This window comes from Acinonyx jubatus, chromosome B3 (assembly GCF_027475565.1).
Source record: "Acinonyx jubatus isolate Ajub_Pintada_27869175 chromosome B3, VMU_Ajub_asm_v1.0, whole genome shotgun sequence".
In the NCBI taxonomy this organism is placed as follows: Eukaryota; Metazoa; Chordata; class Mammalia; order Carnivora; family Felidae; genus Acinonyx; species Acinonyx jubatus.
Window position 1 is genome coordinate 53,042,170 of NC_069386.1, and position 19,067 is coordinate 53,061,236.

The window sequence follows — 19,067 nt, forward strand, 5'->3', positions numbered from 1 at the left end:
TTGTTTGCATTTTTGTGAACTTGTTTGGAATGACTGAGCTATGGTTCAGCTACAGCATGTTATGCTAGGACAGCTGCTGTGAGCCACTCAGAAGCCAAGTTTTCCTCCATAAGGTTTGCTCTATGGGAAAATGTGCATACTTAGGAGAAAGAGGGGTAGTAAGTTGAACAGGTCTCCCTCCAAGCAGGTATAATAAAGAGCTCACAGAATTTGGACTGGACAGAGCTGGGTTCAGATTTGTTTACCAGCTGCAGGATGTTAAGCCTTGGTTACTTAAACTTCCTAAGCTTTAGTTCCTTCAGCTGTAACATGGGGATAATGAATACATTAGAGTCACTCTAAAGGCTCAGCAAGACAATGCATATGGAAGAGGATGCTTGATAAATGTTAGTTTTCTTCCTTCCCTGCTTCTTCCTTCTAGCTTCAATTCCAAATGCACTGCCTGCTCCATAGACTGAGAATTGGGAGTGGGTACTGCCCTTTGGATCTTGGCAGGCAGAAGTAGGGAATATCCTCTTCTTTTGTGATATGGACTGGATGTTCACTGGACCTTCATGAGGCAAATATTTGTAAAGCAGAGAATGCCTGCATTGACTTGAGTCTGGGTGCAAATGTTAAGAGGAAGCTTAACTAGAATAGTGACAGGCTGGGAATAGTTAGTTTCATCAATGTCAGATTTGAACAGATGAGTCTTTCATAACCCTGAATCTTAAGATATCTAATTTGGGGAATGAGTTCCAGCTGAACACTTAGATCTTATGAAAGTTATCCAAAGTGAATTATTAACTATTCTTTCTTTATTACCCTGGTTGCACCTATCACTAGGGATTGTGTAAGGAATATAGTTGATGCAGACGTGGTTTGCTTTACAAATCTATAATTTACGAGGGTTTAATATGCATTAACAGCTAGGTCATGCCTTTCTGTTAATAGTTTTTCTTTCACTCAAGAGAGGAGGAAGTCTTATTTCTGAGTTGTAGGAGTCTTAGTCATTTAAGGAATCCATAGGAGTCAGCACCATTTGGTGCATAGTAGATTTTTGCATTGGATGTCTTCCATTTGCTCCTCCAGATCTACTCTCACCTTTCCTACTCTTCTTTCTGCCTTGGGAGGCTGACTTGTATGGTTTCCCCTAATAGGTTTCCTTGAATTTTGGCTTCTAGTTAAGGAAGGATCTCTGGGAAGAGATCAGAGGGAGAAAGAACACTGAGGTCAAGGTATTTATTTCCCCAAACTTCCTCCCTGTGTGGTCACTTCAGCCTGACTGGGACCCTCAGCATAAAGTTTCTCTTTCTTAAGGCTGCAAACTCTTTATTGTCCTTTAGGGTCCAGTTACCACTCCCTCCCCTCACTCACCCTTCCCCCTGGCTTAGAGGAACCTCTTGATTGTTACTAAGTCTTTGGTTACTGCATTAACCTTTTGCTTACTCTGTACCCCCTCCCACACTTTTGTAAAGAGTCCCTTTATAAAAAAAATTTTCCCCAATTATCCTTGTTCAGTGCGTCATCTATTTCCTGTTTGGAATCTGAATGAGTCAGTCTTAAATACAACATTGATTGAATGAGTCAGTGAATTAACGAATTAATGGAGTATTTCATATAGTTTTAAAAATAGTGGTTAAGATCAAGAGCTTCTAAGTTAGATATATCTGGTTTTGAACTCTGGTTCTGATCCTTACTAGACAAGAAATGTGAGGCAAGTTACTTAAATACTTCATTATTAGTGAAATAAGGATAATAATACCTCATTCATTGGATTGTTTTGTTTTGTTTTGGTTATTTATTTCTTTAACTTCTTTCTTCCTTCCTTCCTTCCTTCCTTCCTTCCTTCCTTCCTTCCTTCCTTCCTTCCTTCCTTTTGTGAGTGAATGGCAGAGGGGCAGAGAGGGAAAGAGAGAGAGAGAATATTCCAAGGCTCAGTCTCACGAACCTGAGATCAAGGCCTGAGCTGAAATCAAGAGCCAGATGCTTAACCTACTGAGTCACCTAGGTGCCCCATTGGATTGTTTTAAGCATTAGCTGAGATAATAGATGAAAAGCACATATACATATTGCCTAAAACATAGCAGGTACTTAATAAATTAATTCATTAAATAGTTATTCATTGAGTGCCTACTCTGTGGCAGGCACTGTACTTTTTCGTTTATGGTTGAGAATGTAAGGGACACCTGGGTGGCTCAGCAGTTAAGTGTCTGACTCTTGATTTTGGCTCAGGACATAATCTCACAGTTCATGAGGTTGAGCCCCTCATCAGGCTCTGCGCTGACAGTGCCCAGAGCCTGCTTGGGTTTCTCTCTCCCTCTCTGCCCCTCCCCTGCTTGTATGTGTGTGTGCACGCATGTGCTCTCTCAAAATAAGTAAATAAACATTTAAAAAAAGAATGTGAACAAAAACAAATGCAGTCCATTCACTTGTGGTTTTGACTCTGGTAGAAGAAAGAGACCTTAATCTCAGATAATTGTAATGAATATATAATCTCAAACTGAGATAAGTGCTCTGAAAGAAAAGAACATGGAGTCATAACAGTATATAATGGAGGAATATGAAGAAGAAAGAGCAAGCTAGCTAAAAGTCACATTGTGGACAAAGGCCCTGTGGTAGGACTAAGGATGGTGAGGTAAAACTAACAAACAAACAAACAAACAAAAAAGAAAAAACAAAATTTAAGAAGGCCAGTGTGGAGTATGGAGAACATGGAGGTTAAAGATAGACATGTGACTGGAGATATGGATAGGAGCTGGACCAGACAGGACATTGTGATCTGTATCTAGAATTTTGGTCTTTATCCTAAGAGGATTGGGAAGCCATTGCAAGTTTTTCAAAGAGATGGTGTGTGTGTGTGTGTGTGTGTGTGTGTGTGTGTGTGTGTTAAATTTGAAAAGCTAATTATTGCCTACAGTATTTGTAAAGTTGGTAAATAGCAAGTCCTTATAAGAGTGTATGATTGGGGTTGGGGAGGAAAAAAATATTAGAATTGGGGGAAGAGTGGATGCAGGGTGACACAGTTACTAGGCTTTTACTATAGTCCATTTGAGAGATGATGGTACTCTGGGCTAGAGTGGAAGTCATGGGCATAGACTAGACTCCTAGGCTTCCCTCAGCTTTCACAACTGGATGGATAGCAGTGCCATTCACTGATATAAGGAACTCTGAGGGATATCACAAGCTGGGCTGGCCCAGGGCTGCCCGAGGGGCCTTAGAAGAATCTAGCGAAGATGCCATATAGACAAATATATGGGTTTACAGCTCAGAGGAGCAGTGTGAGCTGGAAATTTACATTTGGTCTACAAATGATCATTGGAGCTGTGGTCTTAGATGAGATGTCTCAGGGAAAGTAGATTAAGAAGATGGGCTCTGTCTGAGTCTTAAAGAATCCCAAGGTTTGGTGGCTGTATAGAAAAGAGTGAGCATCATGGAAGACAAAGGAGTGAACAAAGAGGTAGGAGGAAAAACAGGACAGCACTGTGACACAGAGGTTAAGAGAAGAGTGTGTTTCAAAAGGTTGGAATAGTCAACAATGTCAAGGGCTGCTGAGAGGTACAGAAAAGGCACGGAGGATATTGAAAACACTAGATCTGAAACTAGGTTGAGTAATTAGTAGGAGATGAGGAAACAGGGGCTGTTGAGTACAGAAAATTCTTTCAAGATCTGTGACTATGAGGGAAGGAGAGATGTGTAAATCAGCATCTGTAGATATATTTCAATAAGTGCTTAAAAACCCATTAGGTATAGTCTCTGCTATTCTGTGTGTGTGTGTGTGTGTGCCCAAGAAATGTAAATTTTTAGCACAAAACTGGCTCTGTCAGCATTTCAGCTTTTACTAATCACAAATTTTATTTGCTCGTTGTGATCTTTACTGTACAAGAAATACTTCCCACCCTCAGTGTCCATATGATTTCAATAAACTATTCTGAGAAAATGTGGGTGGTCTCCTTTACACAACAGTAGTTGGGAATAGGACACTGGGGTACGATTTCAAATTCAAAACTGAATTTTATGGGACCCCAATCTTTGCTGCCATTTGTCTTTTAAGTAAAAGGAAGTCTTCTAAGGATGTGCCCATTCTTCCCTGACTTCTAGGATGGCATAAAATTTTATGTGTGCCTCTGTTCGTTCTTTCAGTTCCACTTTTCTGCTATATTAAATGGCTACATGGATTGATGATAATAATGAGAAGAACACGTGAAGAGGAACACTAAAGAAATCAATATAATTAAAGCTTCTTTACTTCCATTTAGCATCTTCTTTTTATGCAAGGAATGCCCTTAGCAATATATTCTAATATGTTCCTTTGTTAATCATCTAGTTATCTACTTCTAAAGCAGTTAGTAAGATTCTTAGAATTACTTGAGAAGGCACTTAGTAAATATATCATGAGATAGTGTATTTACCTGAAATAAATCTAACATAAGATTTAAGACTGTTCTTGCCCTTACAAAAAGTGTGTATCATATGCACAGTGTGCAATATATAATAATAGTTTAACTTGATGATGTATTATTTGGAGTTATTCTCGTTTCTCCAAAAGGCACCACAAATCTTTTTGGGAAACAGATCCTGAACTTGATTTCACTCTCTTTTTTTTAAGTCTATTTGTTTATTTTGAGAGAGAGTGGGGGAAAAGCGAGGGAGGGGCAGAGAGAGAGAGGGAGACAGAGAATCACAAGCAGGCTCCATGCTCTTAGCATGCTCTTAGCATGGAGCCTGAAGTGGGGCTTGAACTCAGGAACTGTGAGATCATGACCTGAGCTGAAATCAAGAGTCAGATGCTCAACGGACTGAGTCACCAGGTGCCCCTATAATTTAATTTCTTATTTTAACTTCCCATTTTTGATCTCAGTGTTCTGAATTGTGTTTATTACTACATTCTTTTTAACATTCCAAATTATTCCTTACTTGGATTGACTTTGTTATCTTTCATTGCTTCAACTACATGCACATCCATACACAGCTTTTTGAAAAATAGCATTTCTAAAACTTTTTAGCTACAAGTTCTGTCTGGATTTATCCTATTTGAGGGAGACCAGTTATCTTGCAGTCTCCACGGTTGTTGTTAAGCAACCAGTTGAGAATTATACAAAACTTAATTGGCCCCTGTTCTTTTTTCTTTCCAAACTAAAATTTTGTATTTATTCATATTAATTAAATTTGCAAATAAAAATTTAACCTTATATTGACTAAAATTATGGGCTAGGTGTGTAAGAGACCTACAGATGATTCAGACCTAGATCCTGATATAAGACAAGGAGATGCATAGCTTGATTGCAAGGTGGGCAGCAAAACTTACTCTCTCCATCCACATAACCATCACTTCCCCGTTCATACCTCTTAGGAGACTCACTCATTAACCCAAAGATCAGGCAGAAAAGTTGATGGTAGCCAGTAGTGTTCTCCCATCAGTCATCAAGATCAGAGTTCTCAATGTTTTTTGGTCCCTGTTCTTAATAAAAGTTAAATTATTTTGAAAAAAATACTGTTCTCCTTTCAGGAACATTTGACACGATAAATAATAATAATAATAAATCATCAAATCATTTTAAAGTTTTTATTTAATTTTGTTTTTGCAGGTCCCGACACTAAATTAATGCAGAACAGTGGTAAGACAAAGTTTAAGAGGACAAGCATTGATAGACTGATGAATACTCTAGTACTATGGGTAAGGTACTAAAACAAAATTAGGCAAATCACTATCATTGGTATCTTAATATATTTCTTACATTTGGTTGGGAATTCTTTCAGAAATACTTATATTTTTTTTGTGGAATTTTATTTGGATATTTTGCATTTGGGGCCCAGTTACATTGCCTTATACTTTCTAGATTATGATATCTCAACCATCAGTAGAGTTTCTCATGAGAAGTAGATCAGTGCTTATGGAGGTCTTCATGGTCTTGCAAGTTCTCCATATTCCAAGTACCTGCATTTGTTTTTAAAAAATAAAACATAATTTTTAAGTTACTTGGGTCTTTTTGTTGTCTTAACTTTGCTCATGTCCTCTCCACATAGCTTATGGATGGAGCTGGCTTCATGGGTGTGCGATCTTTGTAGTTCTACAGGTTCCCCACTCAGAAGGGCCTCATACTTGGATGATTGATCTGCTGTTGCCACATGGAAATTACCAACAATCCAAAGGTTATCAATAACCTTTGAACAAGGGGTCCTGCCTTTTCATTTTGCACTGAACTCCCCAATTTGTGTAGCTGGTTCTGCTTATGAATCTTCTAAGGCCCACGTCATAGTTCTCCTCCTCCATGAAAGCTTCTAAACCTCCTTAGCCCAGGATTAACTCTTTCCTCTGAATTTTTTTCTCTTCTGTGCTTTTGAAATGATTTTCTTTTCCATCCATTTACCAAAAACAGTCTAGTATTCTTTGCGTTTTACCCTTTTGTCAGTAGATCTTGTGTGCTACCTGATGCTAGGCACCTGATTGTTCTCTGACTTTTTGTGTAATATTGTTTTGCATCGTTGTATTGGAATTAAGTTGAAGGACGTTGACTTTAAATATGAAGACAGTGGCTTTGAACTACGCCCCCCTCCATAGACTCACAAACAATTATAAAGAATTTGAGTTCAATAAATATTTGCATAACTGATATTTGATAGTGGGACTCTGAATAAGGAAAGAAGGAAGTGAATTCTTTTTGGGCACAAAATATTGACCTTGCTTTGTGCTTTACTTTTGGTATCATCCTCAGACTTGGGCTTTCTTCCTATTAAACTCATCCCCTTGGGGCAGAGTCTCAGGGGCCAAGGGAACATGTTTAGCTTGTGCCCCCTCCTAGAATTCTCTATTTAAATGGCCTTGAGCCCACTTCTAGGGCTTGCGTGGGGATTGTATATGTATCTACCACACATACACAAATATGTATTTACAGAGTAAAATTACTGATTGTGAAGGAGAGACTGTTCCAACTTTTCATATTAGAACGTTGAATGCCCCATTAGATTATTAGAAGCTGATTCCATCCTAAGTTAGAGCATTTAATGCCAAATAGTACCAATTTTAATGCCCTTAAAGTAATTTACTTCAATTAATTGGTAGTATTATTGAAAGAAAAGAGGATACCATGATACAGGTATCAGGTAGGGTTTCAGGAATTCACAACTCTACTTTTCTCTAATACATGGCTTTCTAATGCACTTTAAATCGGGTTTTCCACATACTCTTTCTACATAAATGTCTTATATGTCTATCTTGTTCATGAATAAAGAAGAAAGCAGTCCTAGAATGCCTGAATATTCCTTTTTTAGAGGAAGAAGGAAATAGCAGGTTAAATACATTCCTGTTCCCTAGCTTCACACTCCCCTCCCATCAGTGGCTGATCTCTGCTCCTAACACAGAATGAACTTGGTAGAGCAAAGTTCTCAAAGCCCCATATTCAGCTCAGATCTTATGTATTCATTTATTCATTGATTTGGTGTCTTTCCTTTCCAAGGCTGGCATTTGGGCTCATAAGGAACTGACCTTGCTCTCTTTCTGAAAGTTGCTATACTTCCAAAATGTCTGCTCTACCTAATACTGATACTAATCACAATGTAAGAGTTGGCTAACAGTTTTCAGGTTGATTCTCACTTTTTTTTAATCTCCAAAGGAAAACATATATGGCATGCAGTATTTTAATTAATCTTTCTTTTCCTTGTTAGCCTTAAGTAAGGATTGTGCAGCTAGATCTGTAGCCAAGAGACTTGACTGGCTTCAGGTTGTTCTTTAGCACTGACGTTTTCTTCCTTTTGCTTTTATGCCTTAGGCGACTGTATAACTTATTCAAACAGGACACTTTTGCAAGTGAAAGGAGGGAACACAATTAATATTCTGCCTGGATAACAGATACAAACTGGGACTGACCAGGGCAAATCAGGACATACTGCCTTCCTAAGCCATCTAAATATATGCCCTTGTCACAAATCAAGGTTGTGAAGTTACTGGCTTTTGACCATGGACAAGTTATATAATATTTCAGTGCTTCTGTTTTACTTTGTTCTGGTTTTGACCAGCAAAGTGTGACTAAAGATTGTCCCTATCTCAGAAAATCACTGGAAGAATTAAGTGAGAAAATGCATGTAAAATATTTAGTCAAGTAAAACATAAAAATATTAAACTTGTACGATTATTGATAAGTATGAAGAGCTTCGCATGACTTGCTTTTCAAATGACAATTTCTTGGAGTTAGGAGTGTAACTGGATTGTGTTGATGTGACTAGTTTTGTGTTCAAATTAACCTTAACCAGACTTCCATTCTCATTTCAGATTTTTGGGTTTCTGGTATGCATGGGAATTATTCTCGCAATAGGAAATTCAATCTGGGAGAATCAAGTTGGGGACCAATTCAGAACTTTCCTCTTTTGGAATGAAGGAGAGAAGAACTCTGTGTTCTCAGGATTCTTAACATTCTGGTCATATATTATTATTCTCAATACAGTTGTGCCCATTTCATTATATGTGAGGTAAGACGAGAGTTTATACTTTAGAAAAGCCACTTTGTCAAAAGACTTTGTTCTGCATCATCATGTTGTGCCTAATCATTTTTGTTTGTTTTAAAATTACCACAGTGAGGTAGATGTCTTGCTCTAACTGCTTATGATCTGCTACAGCTGTTACAAATGAGGCAACTAAGCGTTTAATCTGCTTCACTTTTGTATTTTCAAATTATAATAAATGCATTTCATTTTCTTCTTGATTTGATCTGGTTTCTTAGGAATGTTTTTCTTTGGAATAAATGGACTACAATATAATCTCATGCAACCTGATCAGTTAGAATTGAGTTGATATTGGGTAAGAAATGGAAGACTATTTGATGAGATCTGTTGAGATGATGCTTCCCTGCTACTAGTCTGGCTCCAGATACCTGGATTCAGATTCTGTTCCACCACTCACTAGCTCCATAACCTTGGGCAAGTTATTTCACCTTCCAGTGCCTTGGTTTCCTCATTTTAAAAGTAAAGAAGACAATATTCTACTTAATAGGATTGTATAAAGAGTAAACAAACTGTAAAGCTCTTAAAAGAATTGTCTGACACATTGTAAAAGCTTAATGAATGTTAGTTTTTCCTATTATTAGTAACTATAGTATAAAGAAGTTGAAATATACTGGGTGGTACTTGTCCATTGTTAAATAAGAAGTCTGACTCCTAGCTCTCACTGCAACAGGATCTATCATTTCTAGATTTGGACCCACAAATCAGAACTAAAATGATCTCTCTCTCCCCATACACACACACACACACACACACACACACACACACCTCTATATGTATGTATATATGTACGTTTTTTGTGTGTGTGTGTATGTGTGTGTATTTGATAAGGCTTAGGAGTTGGCCCTAGAATGTATAACTGAGATTTTTAAAAAATGTTTATTCATTTATTTTGAGAGTTAGAGAGGGGCATGTGCAGAGAGAGAGAATCCCAAGCATACTTTGTGCTTTCAGTGCAGAGCCCGATGCGGGGCTCAAACTCAAGAATCATGAGATCATGACCTGAGCCGAAATCAAGAGTTAGACACTTAACTGACTGAGCCACCCAGGCGCCCCAATCCTAATCCTACCAAGACTGAGACAGATAATCCTAAAGACACTGGAGCCAAGATGAGACTTGGTTGTTTGACATTCCTCATCACCAGTATTTTAACAATACAAGAAATTACCAGCTCTAAATCCCCACTAATTTTTACAAGCTTCTTTTTCTCTCTTTCCAAAATCCTAACTATGATGAAGCAAGGGAAGTTCAATGCACAAAATCCACCCTTGTTTTGGATAGCAGTCAGGAAACTGAAATGTCAACTTGTGGGAAATTGACTTGCAGTAGTGGCATGTGGCCACAACACCACAAATTGCTCTGGGCCTTCTGGAGCTGTGGTCAGAGCAGGCTCTATTTAAACTGTATCCTACTGGCTCATCTTTGATTCTGAGGACCTCTTATGCTTGTATCCAATTATAAAGTCTGTAGTAAATCCTGCTTTTTGCCAGAAGAGCTATGGTCAGCTTTTATAGCTTTCCTTTTATGTCCTAAATGAACAATAAATGCTCATAGTGGCTTACCATCTGCACATGTGCAGTTTCATATGTCCTCATGAAGGAAGTATATTCTGTGTATGCTCTTTCTTTGAAGTGTGTTGGCATTTTTCATTTAATAATTTGAAATATTGGTGTTTTAGAGGTCAAGGCTAAATTCCCAGGTTAGCATTGCTTTTCTTTCTAATGTGTCCCCTGCAGTGGTGGAAAGGAAACCCAGTTGGAATAGTCCAAACCCAGGTTATCATCTTGGCATGTGTGACCTTGAAGAAAGCGCTTGGCTTCTCTGTGCCTTAGTTTGCCAATGAACTGCTCAGGAAAATGGTGGGACTAAAATAATTGGTTTGTTACTTCCTTTCTGCTCCGAATAATACTACTTTACCCTAGATAGCATTTTGTATTTTATGTAAAGTGTCTCCATATACTTTATTTTATTTATGTCTCCCAACAACCTTATGAAGTAGTTATTGCCCAACTTCTTTCATAAATGAGATGATTTGCTTGGGATCATGGGGCTGGTTAAGGACAGAACCAAGATCCAAACCCAAGTCTTGTGACACTTGGTACACTGGTTTTCTTCTCTCCCTAAGCTGTGTCTGGTTTATTACTCAGCAAAGACCCCAAGAGAAAGTAAAAAGAGCCTAGAGTTCTGTACCTGTTGGTAAGGCATAATAATTATTAAGGTAAATGTGAGCTTTCCTCTCATCATACAAGAGCAGTGATTCTGATCTCAATGTGGAGGGAGAAAGCATTCGAAAGAATGTCAGGATGCTCAATCCTAAAGACTGAGATCTACAAAAACAGCATATTTCTGTTTGGAGAGAAGGCCTTCTATAAAAGCTTTCCTTAGGCTTTTGAATGGGTATGAAGAATAAATTAGTGCCATAGGTCACTTGAGGATGAAAGTGCTAAATTTACTTTGATAGGTTAACAATTCCACGTGAGCAAAGGATGTTGATGTTGGTAGGCTATTTCTGTGCTGTCAGTTTGTTTATCTGTAGTGTGAAAACATACCCAGCTACAGTTTTTTAAATACATCATTCTAAGAAATGCAGCCACATACTCCCAAGGAATTAAATTTTGGAAGTTATTCCCAAAGCAGTAGGAATTCATTTCTATGTTGCCTATTTTGCCACAGAATGGGTGGAATCTTAAGCCCTGCTCTTTGAGCATTCAGGCAGAAAACACTAAGCACTTGATTATGCTAATTCTGAACATTTGTCTCCTTTTTTCTGCTATTATAAGACAAAGAGCTGAATGTTCCACTATGACTGTCCTGAATCCTCTTTCCCAAACAAAAAAGACACCCTTCCTCTCTACAGACTATTTTAAGATCCAAGAATTCAAATTAATTTACAATACTTCCATTGGTTTGTATTATAATACAGAAGGATCACATGTTGTTTCATTCATATTGCTTTGAATTTTCAGGAAGCTATCTTACTTTTAGAAAGATCAAAGCTTCAAATTGTTTGTACAGTTACTTGCATAATGCCATTTTTAGAGTCAGGTCTACATTGGCTTTACCAATGTCTGAAGTCTAGTCTTGGCTCTGTGGTTAGTTATTTGTGTGACCTTGGGTTAGTCACTTGACTTCTAGGTCTTAATGCCCTTACTAGTGAAATTAGGGAATAGAAGGTCAGGATTCATTCATTCATCTGCTTATGACAGATAAAGCACTGTTCCTGGTCCACTGTAAGTGCTAATGCTTTTTGAGTGAATGGAATAAAGAAAACAAAGGTAAAGTAGAAAAGCTAGCAGAGAATTTACAGGGAAGTATGTGTGTGTGGTGGTGGATATGTATGGGTCAGCTATAACAGTAAGTTACATAAACGAATACAGAAAATACCTTATTTATTTTTCTTTTGTATGGTTCTACAGAATCATAGAGTAATTTTTAGTTTAAGTGAAAAAAAGTGTTGCCATTTAAATAGTTAGGAAATGAACTAGCACCATACCACTTTCAGAGAGGGAAATGTTAGAAGCATAGAATTTAATGCCTAGAAAGGATTTTTCTATCATCTTTTGTCTTCAAGGAGACAAATGTTAGGAGTTAGTGTAATCAGTCACTGTTAATTTTCTCACTTGACAGATGAGAACACCAAGGCTTAATTCCCATTAAGTTCAGAAATAAGCCATGGGTCACTGCTATTGTCATTACTCTGTGATACTGGTCTGGATGTCCTTGCTAATGTTCTAAGCCATGCAGCTGAAATATCAAGGAACAAAGGAAGACATGAACCTGAAACTGAAATAACCCTATTAGAAGGGACGAGCATAGACAATGTGATTATAAACCTAGAAAATCCAAAAGAATAATTCTGCGAAGATCTTAGTAAGATAATTCAGCTCAATATCTGATTTTGTGGCATAAGCAAAGTTTGTTAACATTAGATAAAGCTTTTAATATTAAAAAAAAACCTTTTCATTAGGCTAACAATAATTTAAACAATTATGTCTTCAATGAACAGATAGATGTAATGTCCAGTAGCAAATCTATCCAGCTGTAATATGGACCTATGTGAAAAACAAAGCAAATGAAAACTAAAACTCCTTATCAATAGAGGTACTTTTCAAAATTCAATTGCTGGAAAGACTTACCCTTCTCTTTGAAGTTGCACTTGTATATTAAAATGAGTTATTTCCAAGTAATTAGAAGTTTAACATAGACTTAATACAAATCTTAAAGAAGTTTTGTGAGAAGGTGGGGGTGTGGATGCTAAAATGTGTTGAACATATCAGCAAGAATAAATGAGTGGTTCCAGCCAAGAACTTTTTAAAAAGAGGAGTATTCTCTTACGCCCTTTCAGGTATCGCCAATGTTTATAAAGCTGCAATTATGAAAATAAGAGATGTATTAAGTGACATATTAAGGAATAAAATTGAAATCCCTAAAGTAGATTCTAGTGAGAAAAATAATTTATATGTGACATGGAAGCATCCCAATGCAATAAGGGAAAAGGACTTGTTTTTTTTAATAAAGGGTGATAAAAAAGCTTTATGTCTGTAAAAAATTGAAATTAGCACATCATATGTACATCATCTTTATAAAAATTCGAATTGTAATAAAGAATTAGATGTGGAAAATTCAGCAAAGAACTACTAGAAAAATATAGATGTCTGTATATATAATCTTGGCATAGGGAGAGCATATCCAACAAAACTCCCAAAACAGAAACTGTGAACTACTGATAAATTTGATGAGTTAAAAAGACAACTTCTTTGTGTCAAAAATAGTGGAAACAAAATACAAATGATAAGTTGGTAACATTTGTATGATGTATATATATCATGCATAGTAAATGCTAATTTTCAGTAATCTTATTGTAGAAACTTACATTGCTAACCTTTTTGGAAATTGATTTAACCTTACATATGACAGAGACTTTAAAAGACATACCTTTGGCCATAGAAATAACATTTGTAAAGTTGGAAAGTCATAAATTGCCGCTAGATCATGAGACAATGCTCTTTTCCTGGTAAATGGGCAAACTAATATAATAACAATGATAATATTGAGATTTACTCAGTATCTATTATGGTTTGCTTAGTGCTTTACAGAGATACTGCCACCTTTTTTGGCAACTTGAAGCCACACCAAACGATATATTAGAAAGTCCTCAACAATACATTTCTTTAGATCAGATATCTGACAAATATCTTTTTAAAAAAAAATTTGATGTTTATTTTTGAGAGAGAGAGGGGAAGAGAAAGAGGAAGGGAATGAGTGGGGGAGGAGCAGAGAACGAGGGAGACACAGAATCTGAAGTAGGCTCCAGGCTCTGAGCTGTCAGTACAGAGCCCGATGTGGGGCCTAAACCCATGAACCGTGAGATCATGACCTGAGCCGAAGTCAGATACTTAACCAACTGAGCCACCCAGATGGCTGGACAAACATCTTTAATAATAGTTTGTACGAAGATATAAAAGAAATGCTAACTTAACAGGCTATACAAGAAATCTCCACTAGGCCTGTTTAATATAATTGGTGAACCATGGAATATTCCCCCAAGACTTTATGCAAAGTCTATATTTTCGTGGTGCTGCAAGAAAATGACTTAGGAAATTTTATGAACAGACTCTGCTGAGATTCTTCTGAAGGTCACTAGGACCTGGAGACAGAGCATCCACATTTTTTTTCTAAATTCTGAAGACTTTGACAGACTTATTTTTTTATTTTTAAAAATTTTTAAGTTTGTTTACTTAATTTGAGAGAGAGCCAGAGAGAGTGAGCTGGGGAGGGGCAGAGAGAGAGGGAGAGAGAGAATCCCATGTAGGCTCTGTGCTGTCAGTGTATAGCCACATGCGAGGCTTCAACCCTGAGCTGTGAAATCATGACCTGAGCCGAAATCCAGAGTCAGCAGCTTAACTGACTGAGCCACCCAGGCGCTCCTTGACAGACTTCTTACTTTGGCAACGTTTTGTATGTTCTGAAACTGATGGAGCTTTTCTTTCTTTTTCTTTTTTCCCCATTTTAATGGATGAAAGTATGGAAGTCATTCGTCTGGGACACAGTTATTTTATAAACTGGGATCGGAAGATGTATTACCCTGAAAAAGCAACACCTGCTGAAGCTCGGACGACCACTCTCAATGAGGAACTGGGCCAGATTGAATACATTTTTTCTGACAAAACAGGCACCCTCACTGAAAACATCATGACTTTTAAAAAATGTTCTATTAATGGGAAAATCTATGGTAAGGGAAGCAGTTCTTCGTACTGATATTGGTTTTTTTTTTTTTTAATGTTTGTTTATTTTTGAGAGAGAGAGAGAGCAGGGGAGAGGCAGAGAGAGAGGGAGACAGAGGATCTGAAGTGGGCTCTGTGCTGACAGCAGAGAGCCCAGCACAGGGCTTGAACTCACAAACTGTGAGATCATGACATGAGCCGATAGATGCTTAACCAACTGATCCACCCAGGCACCCCTTAAAACATAATTTTTTTAAATTTCCCTTAAAAACATAAGCAGCCCTATTTTAAAAATCAAACCATTTATCACTGACTTTATCATTAATATGGGCACCATCAGCATCTAACATAGTGCTTGGCATATAATAAACAGTCACTAAATATTTGTTCAATGAATGTTGAATAATTTAGATGAAACTTTGGATTTGTTACCTTTCTTGGGTATAGATGGGGGTTAGATGTGATACCGTCTGAGGTTCCTTTTTGTGCTCCCACTGTGTGATTGTGCTTTGTGCTGCTTAATAGGCCAATATCCCCGAGAGGGCAAGTTCTTGGTAACTTGATTTATCTCTGTAAAAGGAGTATTTCATATTTGCTTCCTCACAGCTCTGGAATTGATGTTAGGGCCTGTGTTTGGGAGAACTTACAATTCATTCCTAAGAATTCACACTGCACAGGGCTACTTTTGAGTGGGCAGATAAACTATTTCATCAACATCCAGTTCCTATTTTGTATACATCTGTCAGGATACCTGCTCTGTACCAGGATTTTCAGGCATTCTATTTGTATGTGGTTTGAGCCAGTTAGCAGACAGTTTCCTCTGCTGAAAGCATGAGGTGCAGCAGAAGCCTTTTGTTGGGTGCCTCTGGATTCCTAATCTCATTTCACTGGACTCTGAGTGTCCAGTTTTTCAGTCCAGAAATCTCAAGAAGAAAAATCCAAGAAAGAGAGGGAAAACTTCCCTTTATCTCCTGATGAGCAACTTCACACATTGCCAAAAACTTTAAAGTAAGATTTGAACTTGAACAAAATTAAGAAATACAAGAAGTTGATTTTTATGCTGTCCTACCTATTGACCTCCCTTCGCTACCCCTATCCCTCTAATCCCCTCTCCTCTGCTCCACCTCCCCCTTTTCTGAGAGAGAACCAGATGATTTTCAACCTGGACTTCCATAAGCCCTCAGTTACATTATACATTTCTCATATAACTGTTACAATAAATGGTAAGTAGGGGTGCCCAGGTGGCTCAGTCAGTTAAGTGAACTACTTTGGCTCGGGTCATGATCTCGCAGTTTGTGAGTTCAAACCCCACGTCAGGCTCTGTGCTGACAGCTCAGAGCCTGGAGCCTGCTTCGGATTCTGTGTCTCCCTCTCCTCTTCATGCTCTGTCTCTGTCTCTCTCTCAAAAATAAATAAACGTTAAAAAATTTTTTTAAATGGTAAGTAAAATAGAAACTTCCCCTAAAAATTTTCTTTTGACATTATTTTCAGAGGCTTTCTAAGAATAATGACTTAACCCATAGAGTAGTTTAAACGGGAAAATTTTAGAGTATTGGAGATATTTTTAATTTGGAGGACCTTTGGGATTCTTTTGCTATGATATATATTGATAATAACATAATAATGATGATATCACTTCCAGGAAATGATCCTAAGAAAATCAGATATGTGGACCAAGATTTATTTGTATAGATGTTTGCCTCAGGGCTATTTTTAGGGAAGGCCCTTGATTTTCACAAAGTATATATATCCCAAGATCTTGCAAGTCTTGAAATTTACAAATCCCATGATAGCTTGTAGTTTCCCTTATAAAATGCAGGAAAGTAACCGAAATATTAATTAACCCCTTTAGACCCTTAATTTATATCCCATTATAATTTATAATGCATTTATGATGCCACTAAGATATATTCTTACTAAAGCACTCACAAAATGTTTAAGAATCACGTCCTCTTGTTTTCCTATGAGCTTGTGTTATTTATATTCTAGATCCAGGCCTTGGGAAAACTTGGTATTCCATTCAGGTTTATCTAAATCTTCTATTTTCTAGCTCAGAACTTTTATTTTCTTCAACTTCTTTAACTTTTCTTCACTTCCATTACCATCTTTATAAGCATGCTTCCTTTTGGAGGACAATTTTACACAAAGGCACAGCTTTGTTTTGTCTTTATCTTTCATGAGTTACTGCCTATGGTATACTGACTGGAACATAACCACAGTGCATTTGAGATTTAAATTCCAGGAGCTTGGTGAGGTTCATTCTCTAGCTCAGGGGCTCCGCCCACACAGCAGTCACAACATGGTCTGAATTTAGACCCTGTGCTCCAGATAAACAGCAAATAACAGTTCATCAAGGGCTTTTTTTGGTCATAGCATTGTGTAGTGAAAAGAGAGAGACTTGGGTTCAAAATCACACTATAGTGACTTTTTCACCCCAGTTTAGTAATGTCAGGTGGATTTCTGTTCTTCAGTTCCCTCACCCATAAATGGTGCAAGTTTGTGATAATACAAATGCCTGGCGAAGGATTGATGCAAGGAACTCTTGTTATCATTACAAGAAATACAGTCTTGGCAAATACCATTACATATTCAAATGCCAAGCAGAAATTAGAAAAATCTCAAAAGCTTCCACATAGGGGAAAGCTAAAGTAAATTATACTCCGTAGCTAGTATACAACCATTCAAAATTAGGTTCACAAAGAACTTTTAATGACCAGAGAAATTCTGACACTTGGGTTGAAAACAGCAGGAACAAGATATTTTTCAACAATCTGAGAAATATATGTATACACACACATAATCAACATGAAAAAAGTTCTGTAAATACTGGTTATCTTTATGGGATAGAACTATTAGTGTTTTTTATTTCCTACTATAAACATCTTGAGTTTTTCCAATATATCTATAATAGGCATATATTGGCTTTATACTAAAGTTATTTTTCAATATTTGGCACATAGGTGGCTATGTTTTACTGCAGAAGGCACTGACATTGTTTAACTCTTACATGCTAATTTGACCTTGATATTACACAAATGTATCTGGCCCAAACCAAGACAGACAAAGATGTACTCACTAAGCTCAAGCGTTGATGAGAATTGGTCTGTCTAGGATATCATTTTGGATTCCCCTACAGTGAGGATGAAGTAGAAAACAAAAATTTGCCTCTTGCAAACATCAGAGATAAAATGTAGCAACAGAAGGATAAAAATACAGAAGAATATGATTTATGAGCTTCATATTTTGTTTTAATGCATACTCTATTTTAGTTCTATCTTGGGCAAATATGAGTATTTCTCTGGGTTAATCACCATGTCTAGGGTTACAGTTTGAAAAAATTCCTAAAAAGTCTACGTTTGAGCTCATAATGCCATCTAGTAATGGTGCTTTAATAAATAAGTGTATTTTTTAAAACCAAATGTGCAAATCTAGTTTCTATTTCATTTATTTTTAATTCTCAAGGTTTTTTTTTTTGGCAGGTGAAGCTGATGATGACATGGGTCAGAAGACAGACATGACTAAGGTGTGGAGGTGATAAATTTCATTCTTTTAATTTCAAATTGTACATACTTTTTTTTAAAAAAAATGAGTCCCTGGAGGACTGATTTCCACTATGACAAGTTGATGTATTTAATACATAACATTAAAAAAATATCTTCATATGGTTCAGAATTCCTTCTATTGAGGTACCTCAACCACAGAGTTCTCTGTTTTTTAATTGTTAGAGATATTTATGTATATACGAGGAAGTATTTTCTCCATTTTTTACATAGGTTGTAGCTTACTATCTGTGCCGTTCTTAATTTTCTTTCTCAGCAGTGTATTTGAAATCTTACTAGATCAGTGGAAAAAAAAAAGTGCTGTCTTATTTTTTCCAATGGCTAAATAGTATTCTGTTATATTGTTCCATGTCTCATGGTAAGGAGACACCAATGGAAATTCAGGATATTTCCAATATTCTGCTAGTAGATAAATTGCAACAGAAATAACAGTGTGTGCTTATGTTACTTTACATGGATTGTATGCTGTCTAACAAGTTACATTTCTAGAAATGAATTGTTAAATCCAAAGTATGTCCATTCATAATTGATAAATATTGCCATTGTCTTCTTTAAAATTTTTACCAATTTATCCTGCTACAAGCAATGTACAAGAGTGCTCTCCCCCACCCTTACCAATACAGTGTTTTGTCAGTTTTTGCTATTTGGCAAGACATGTAAAATGATATATCAATATGATTCTAGTTTTAATTGCTCTTATGAGTGAGGTTGGATATCTTTTTTATATTTTTAATAGTTTACTGTATTTAATTTTTATCCATTTTTCTTTTTTTTTAAATGCTTATTTTTCAGAGAGAGCACAAGTAG

General features: G+C 36.9%; 1 protein-coding gene across 7 annotated transcripts in view; it reads left to right on the forward strand.

Moving 5' to 3' along the window:
- ATP8B4 (ATPase phospholipid transporting 8B4 (putative)) overlaps window positions 1-19,067 on the forward strand; it is a 252,542-nt gene that overhangs the window by 151,290 nt on the left and 82,185 nt on the right. For all 7 annotated transcript variants that reach the window (XM_027067227.2, XM_053224036.1, XM_015063454.3 and 4 more), the window contains 4 exons: window positions 5,568-5,656; window positions 8,249-8,445; window positions 14,500-14,708; window positions 18,180-18,223. In XM_027067227.2, coding sequence (XP_026923028.2) covers window positions 5,568-5,656; window positions 8,249-8,445; window positions 14,500-14,708; window positions 18,180-18,223 — 539 coding nt within the window. The remainder of the gene's footprint in view (window positions 1-5,567; window positions 5,657-8,248; window positions 8,446-14,499; window positions 14,709-18,179; window positions 18,224-19,067) is intronic.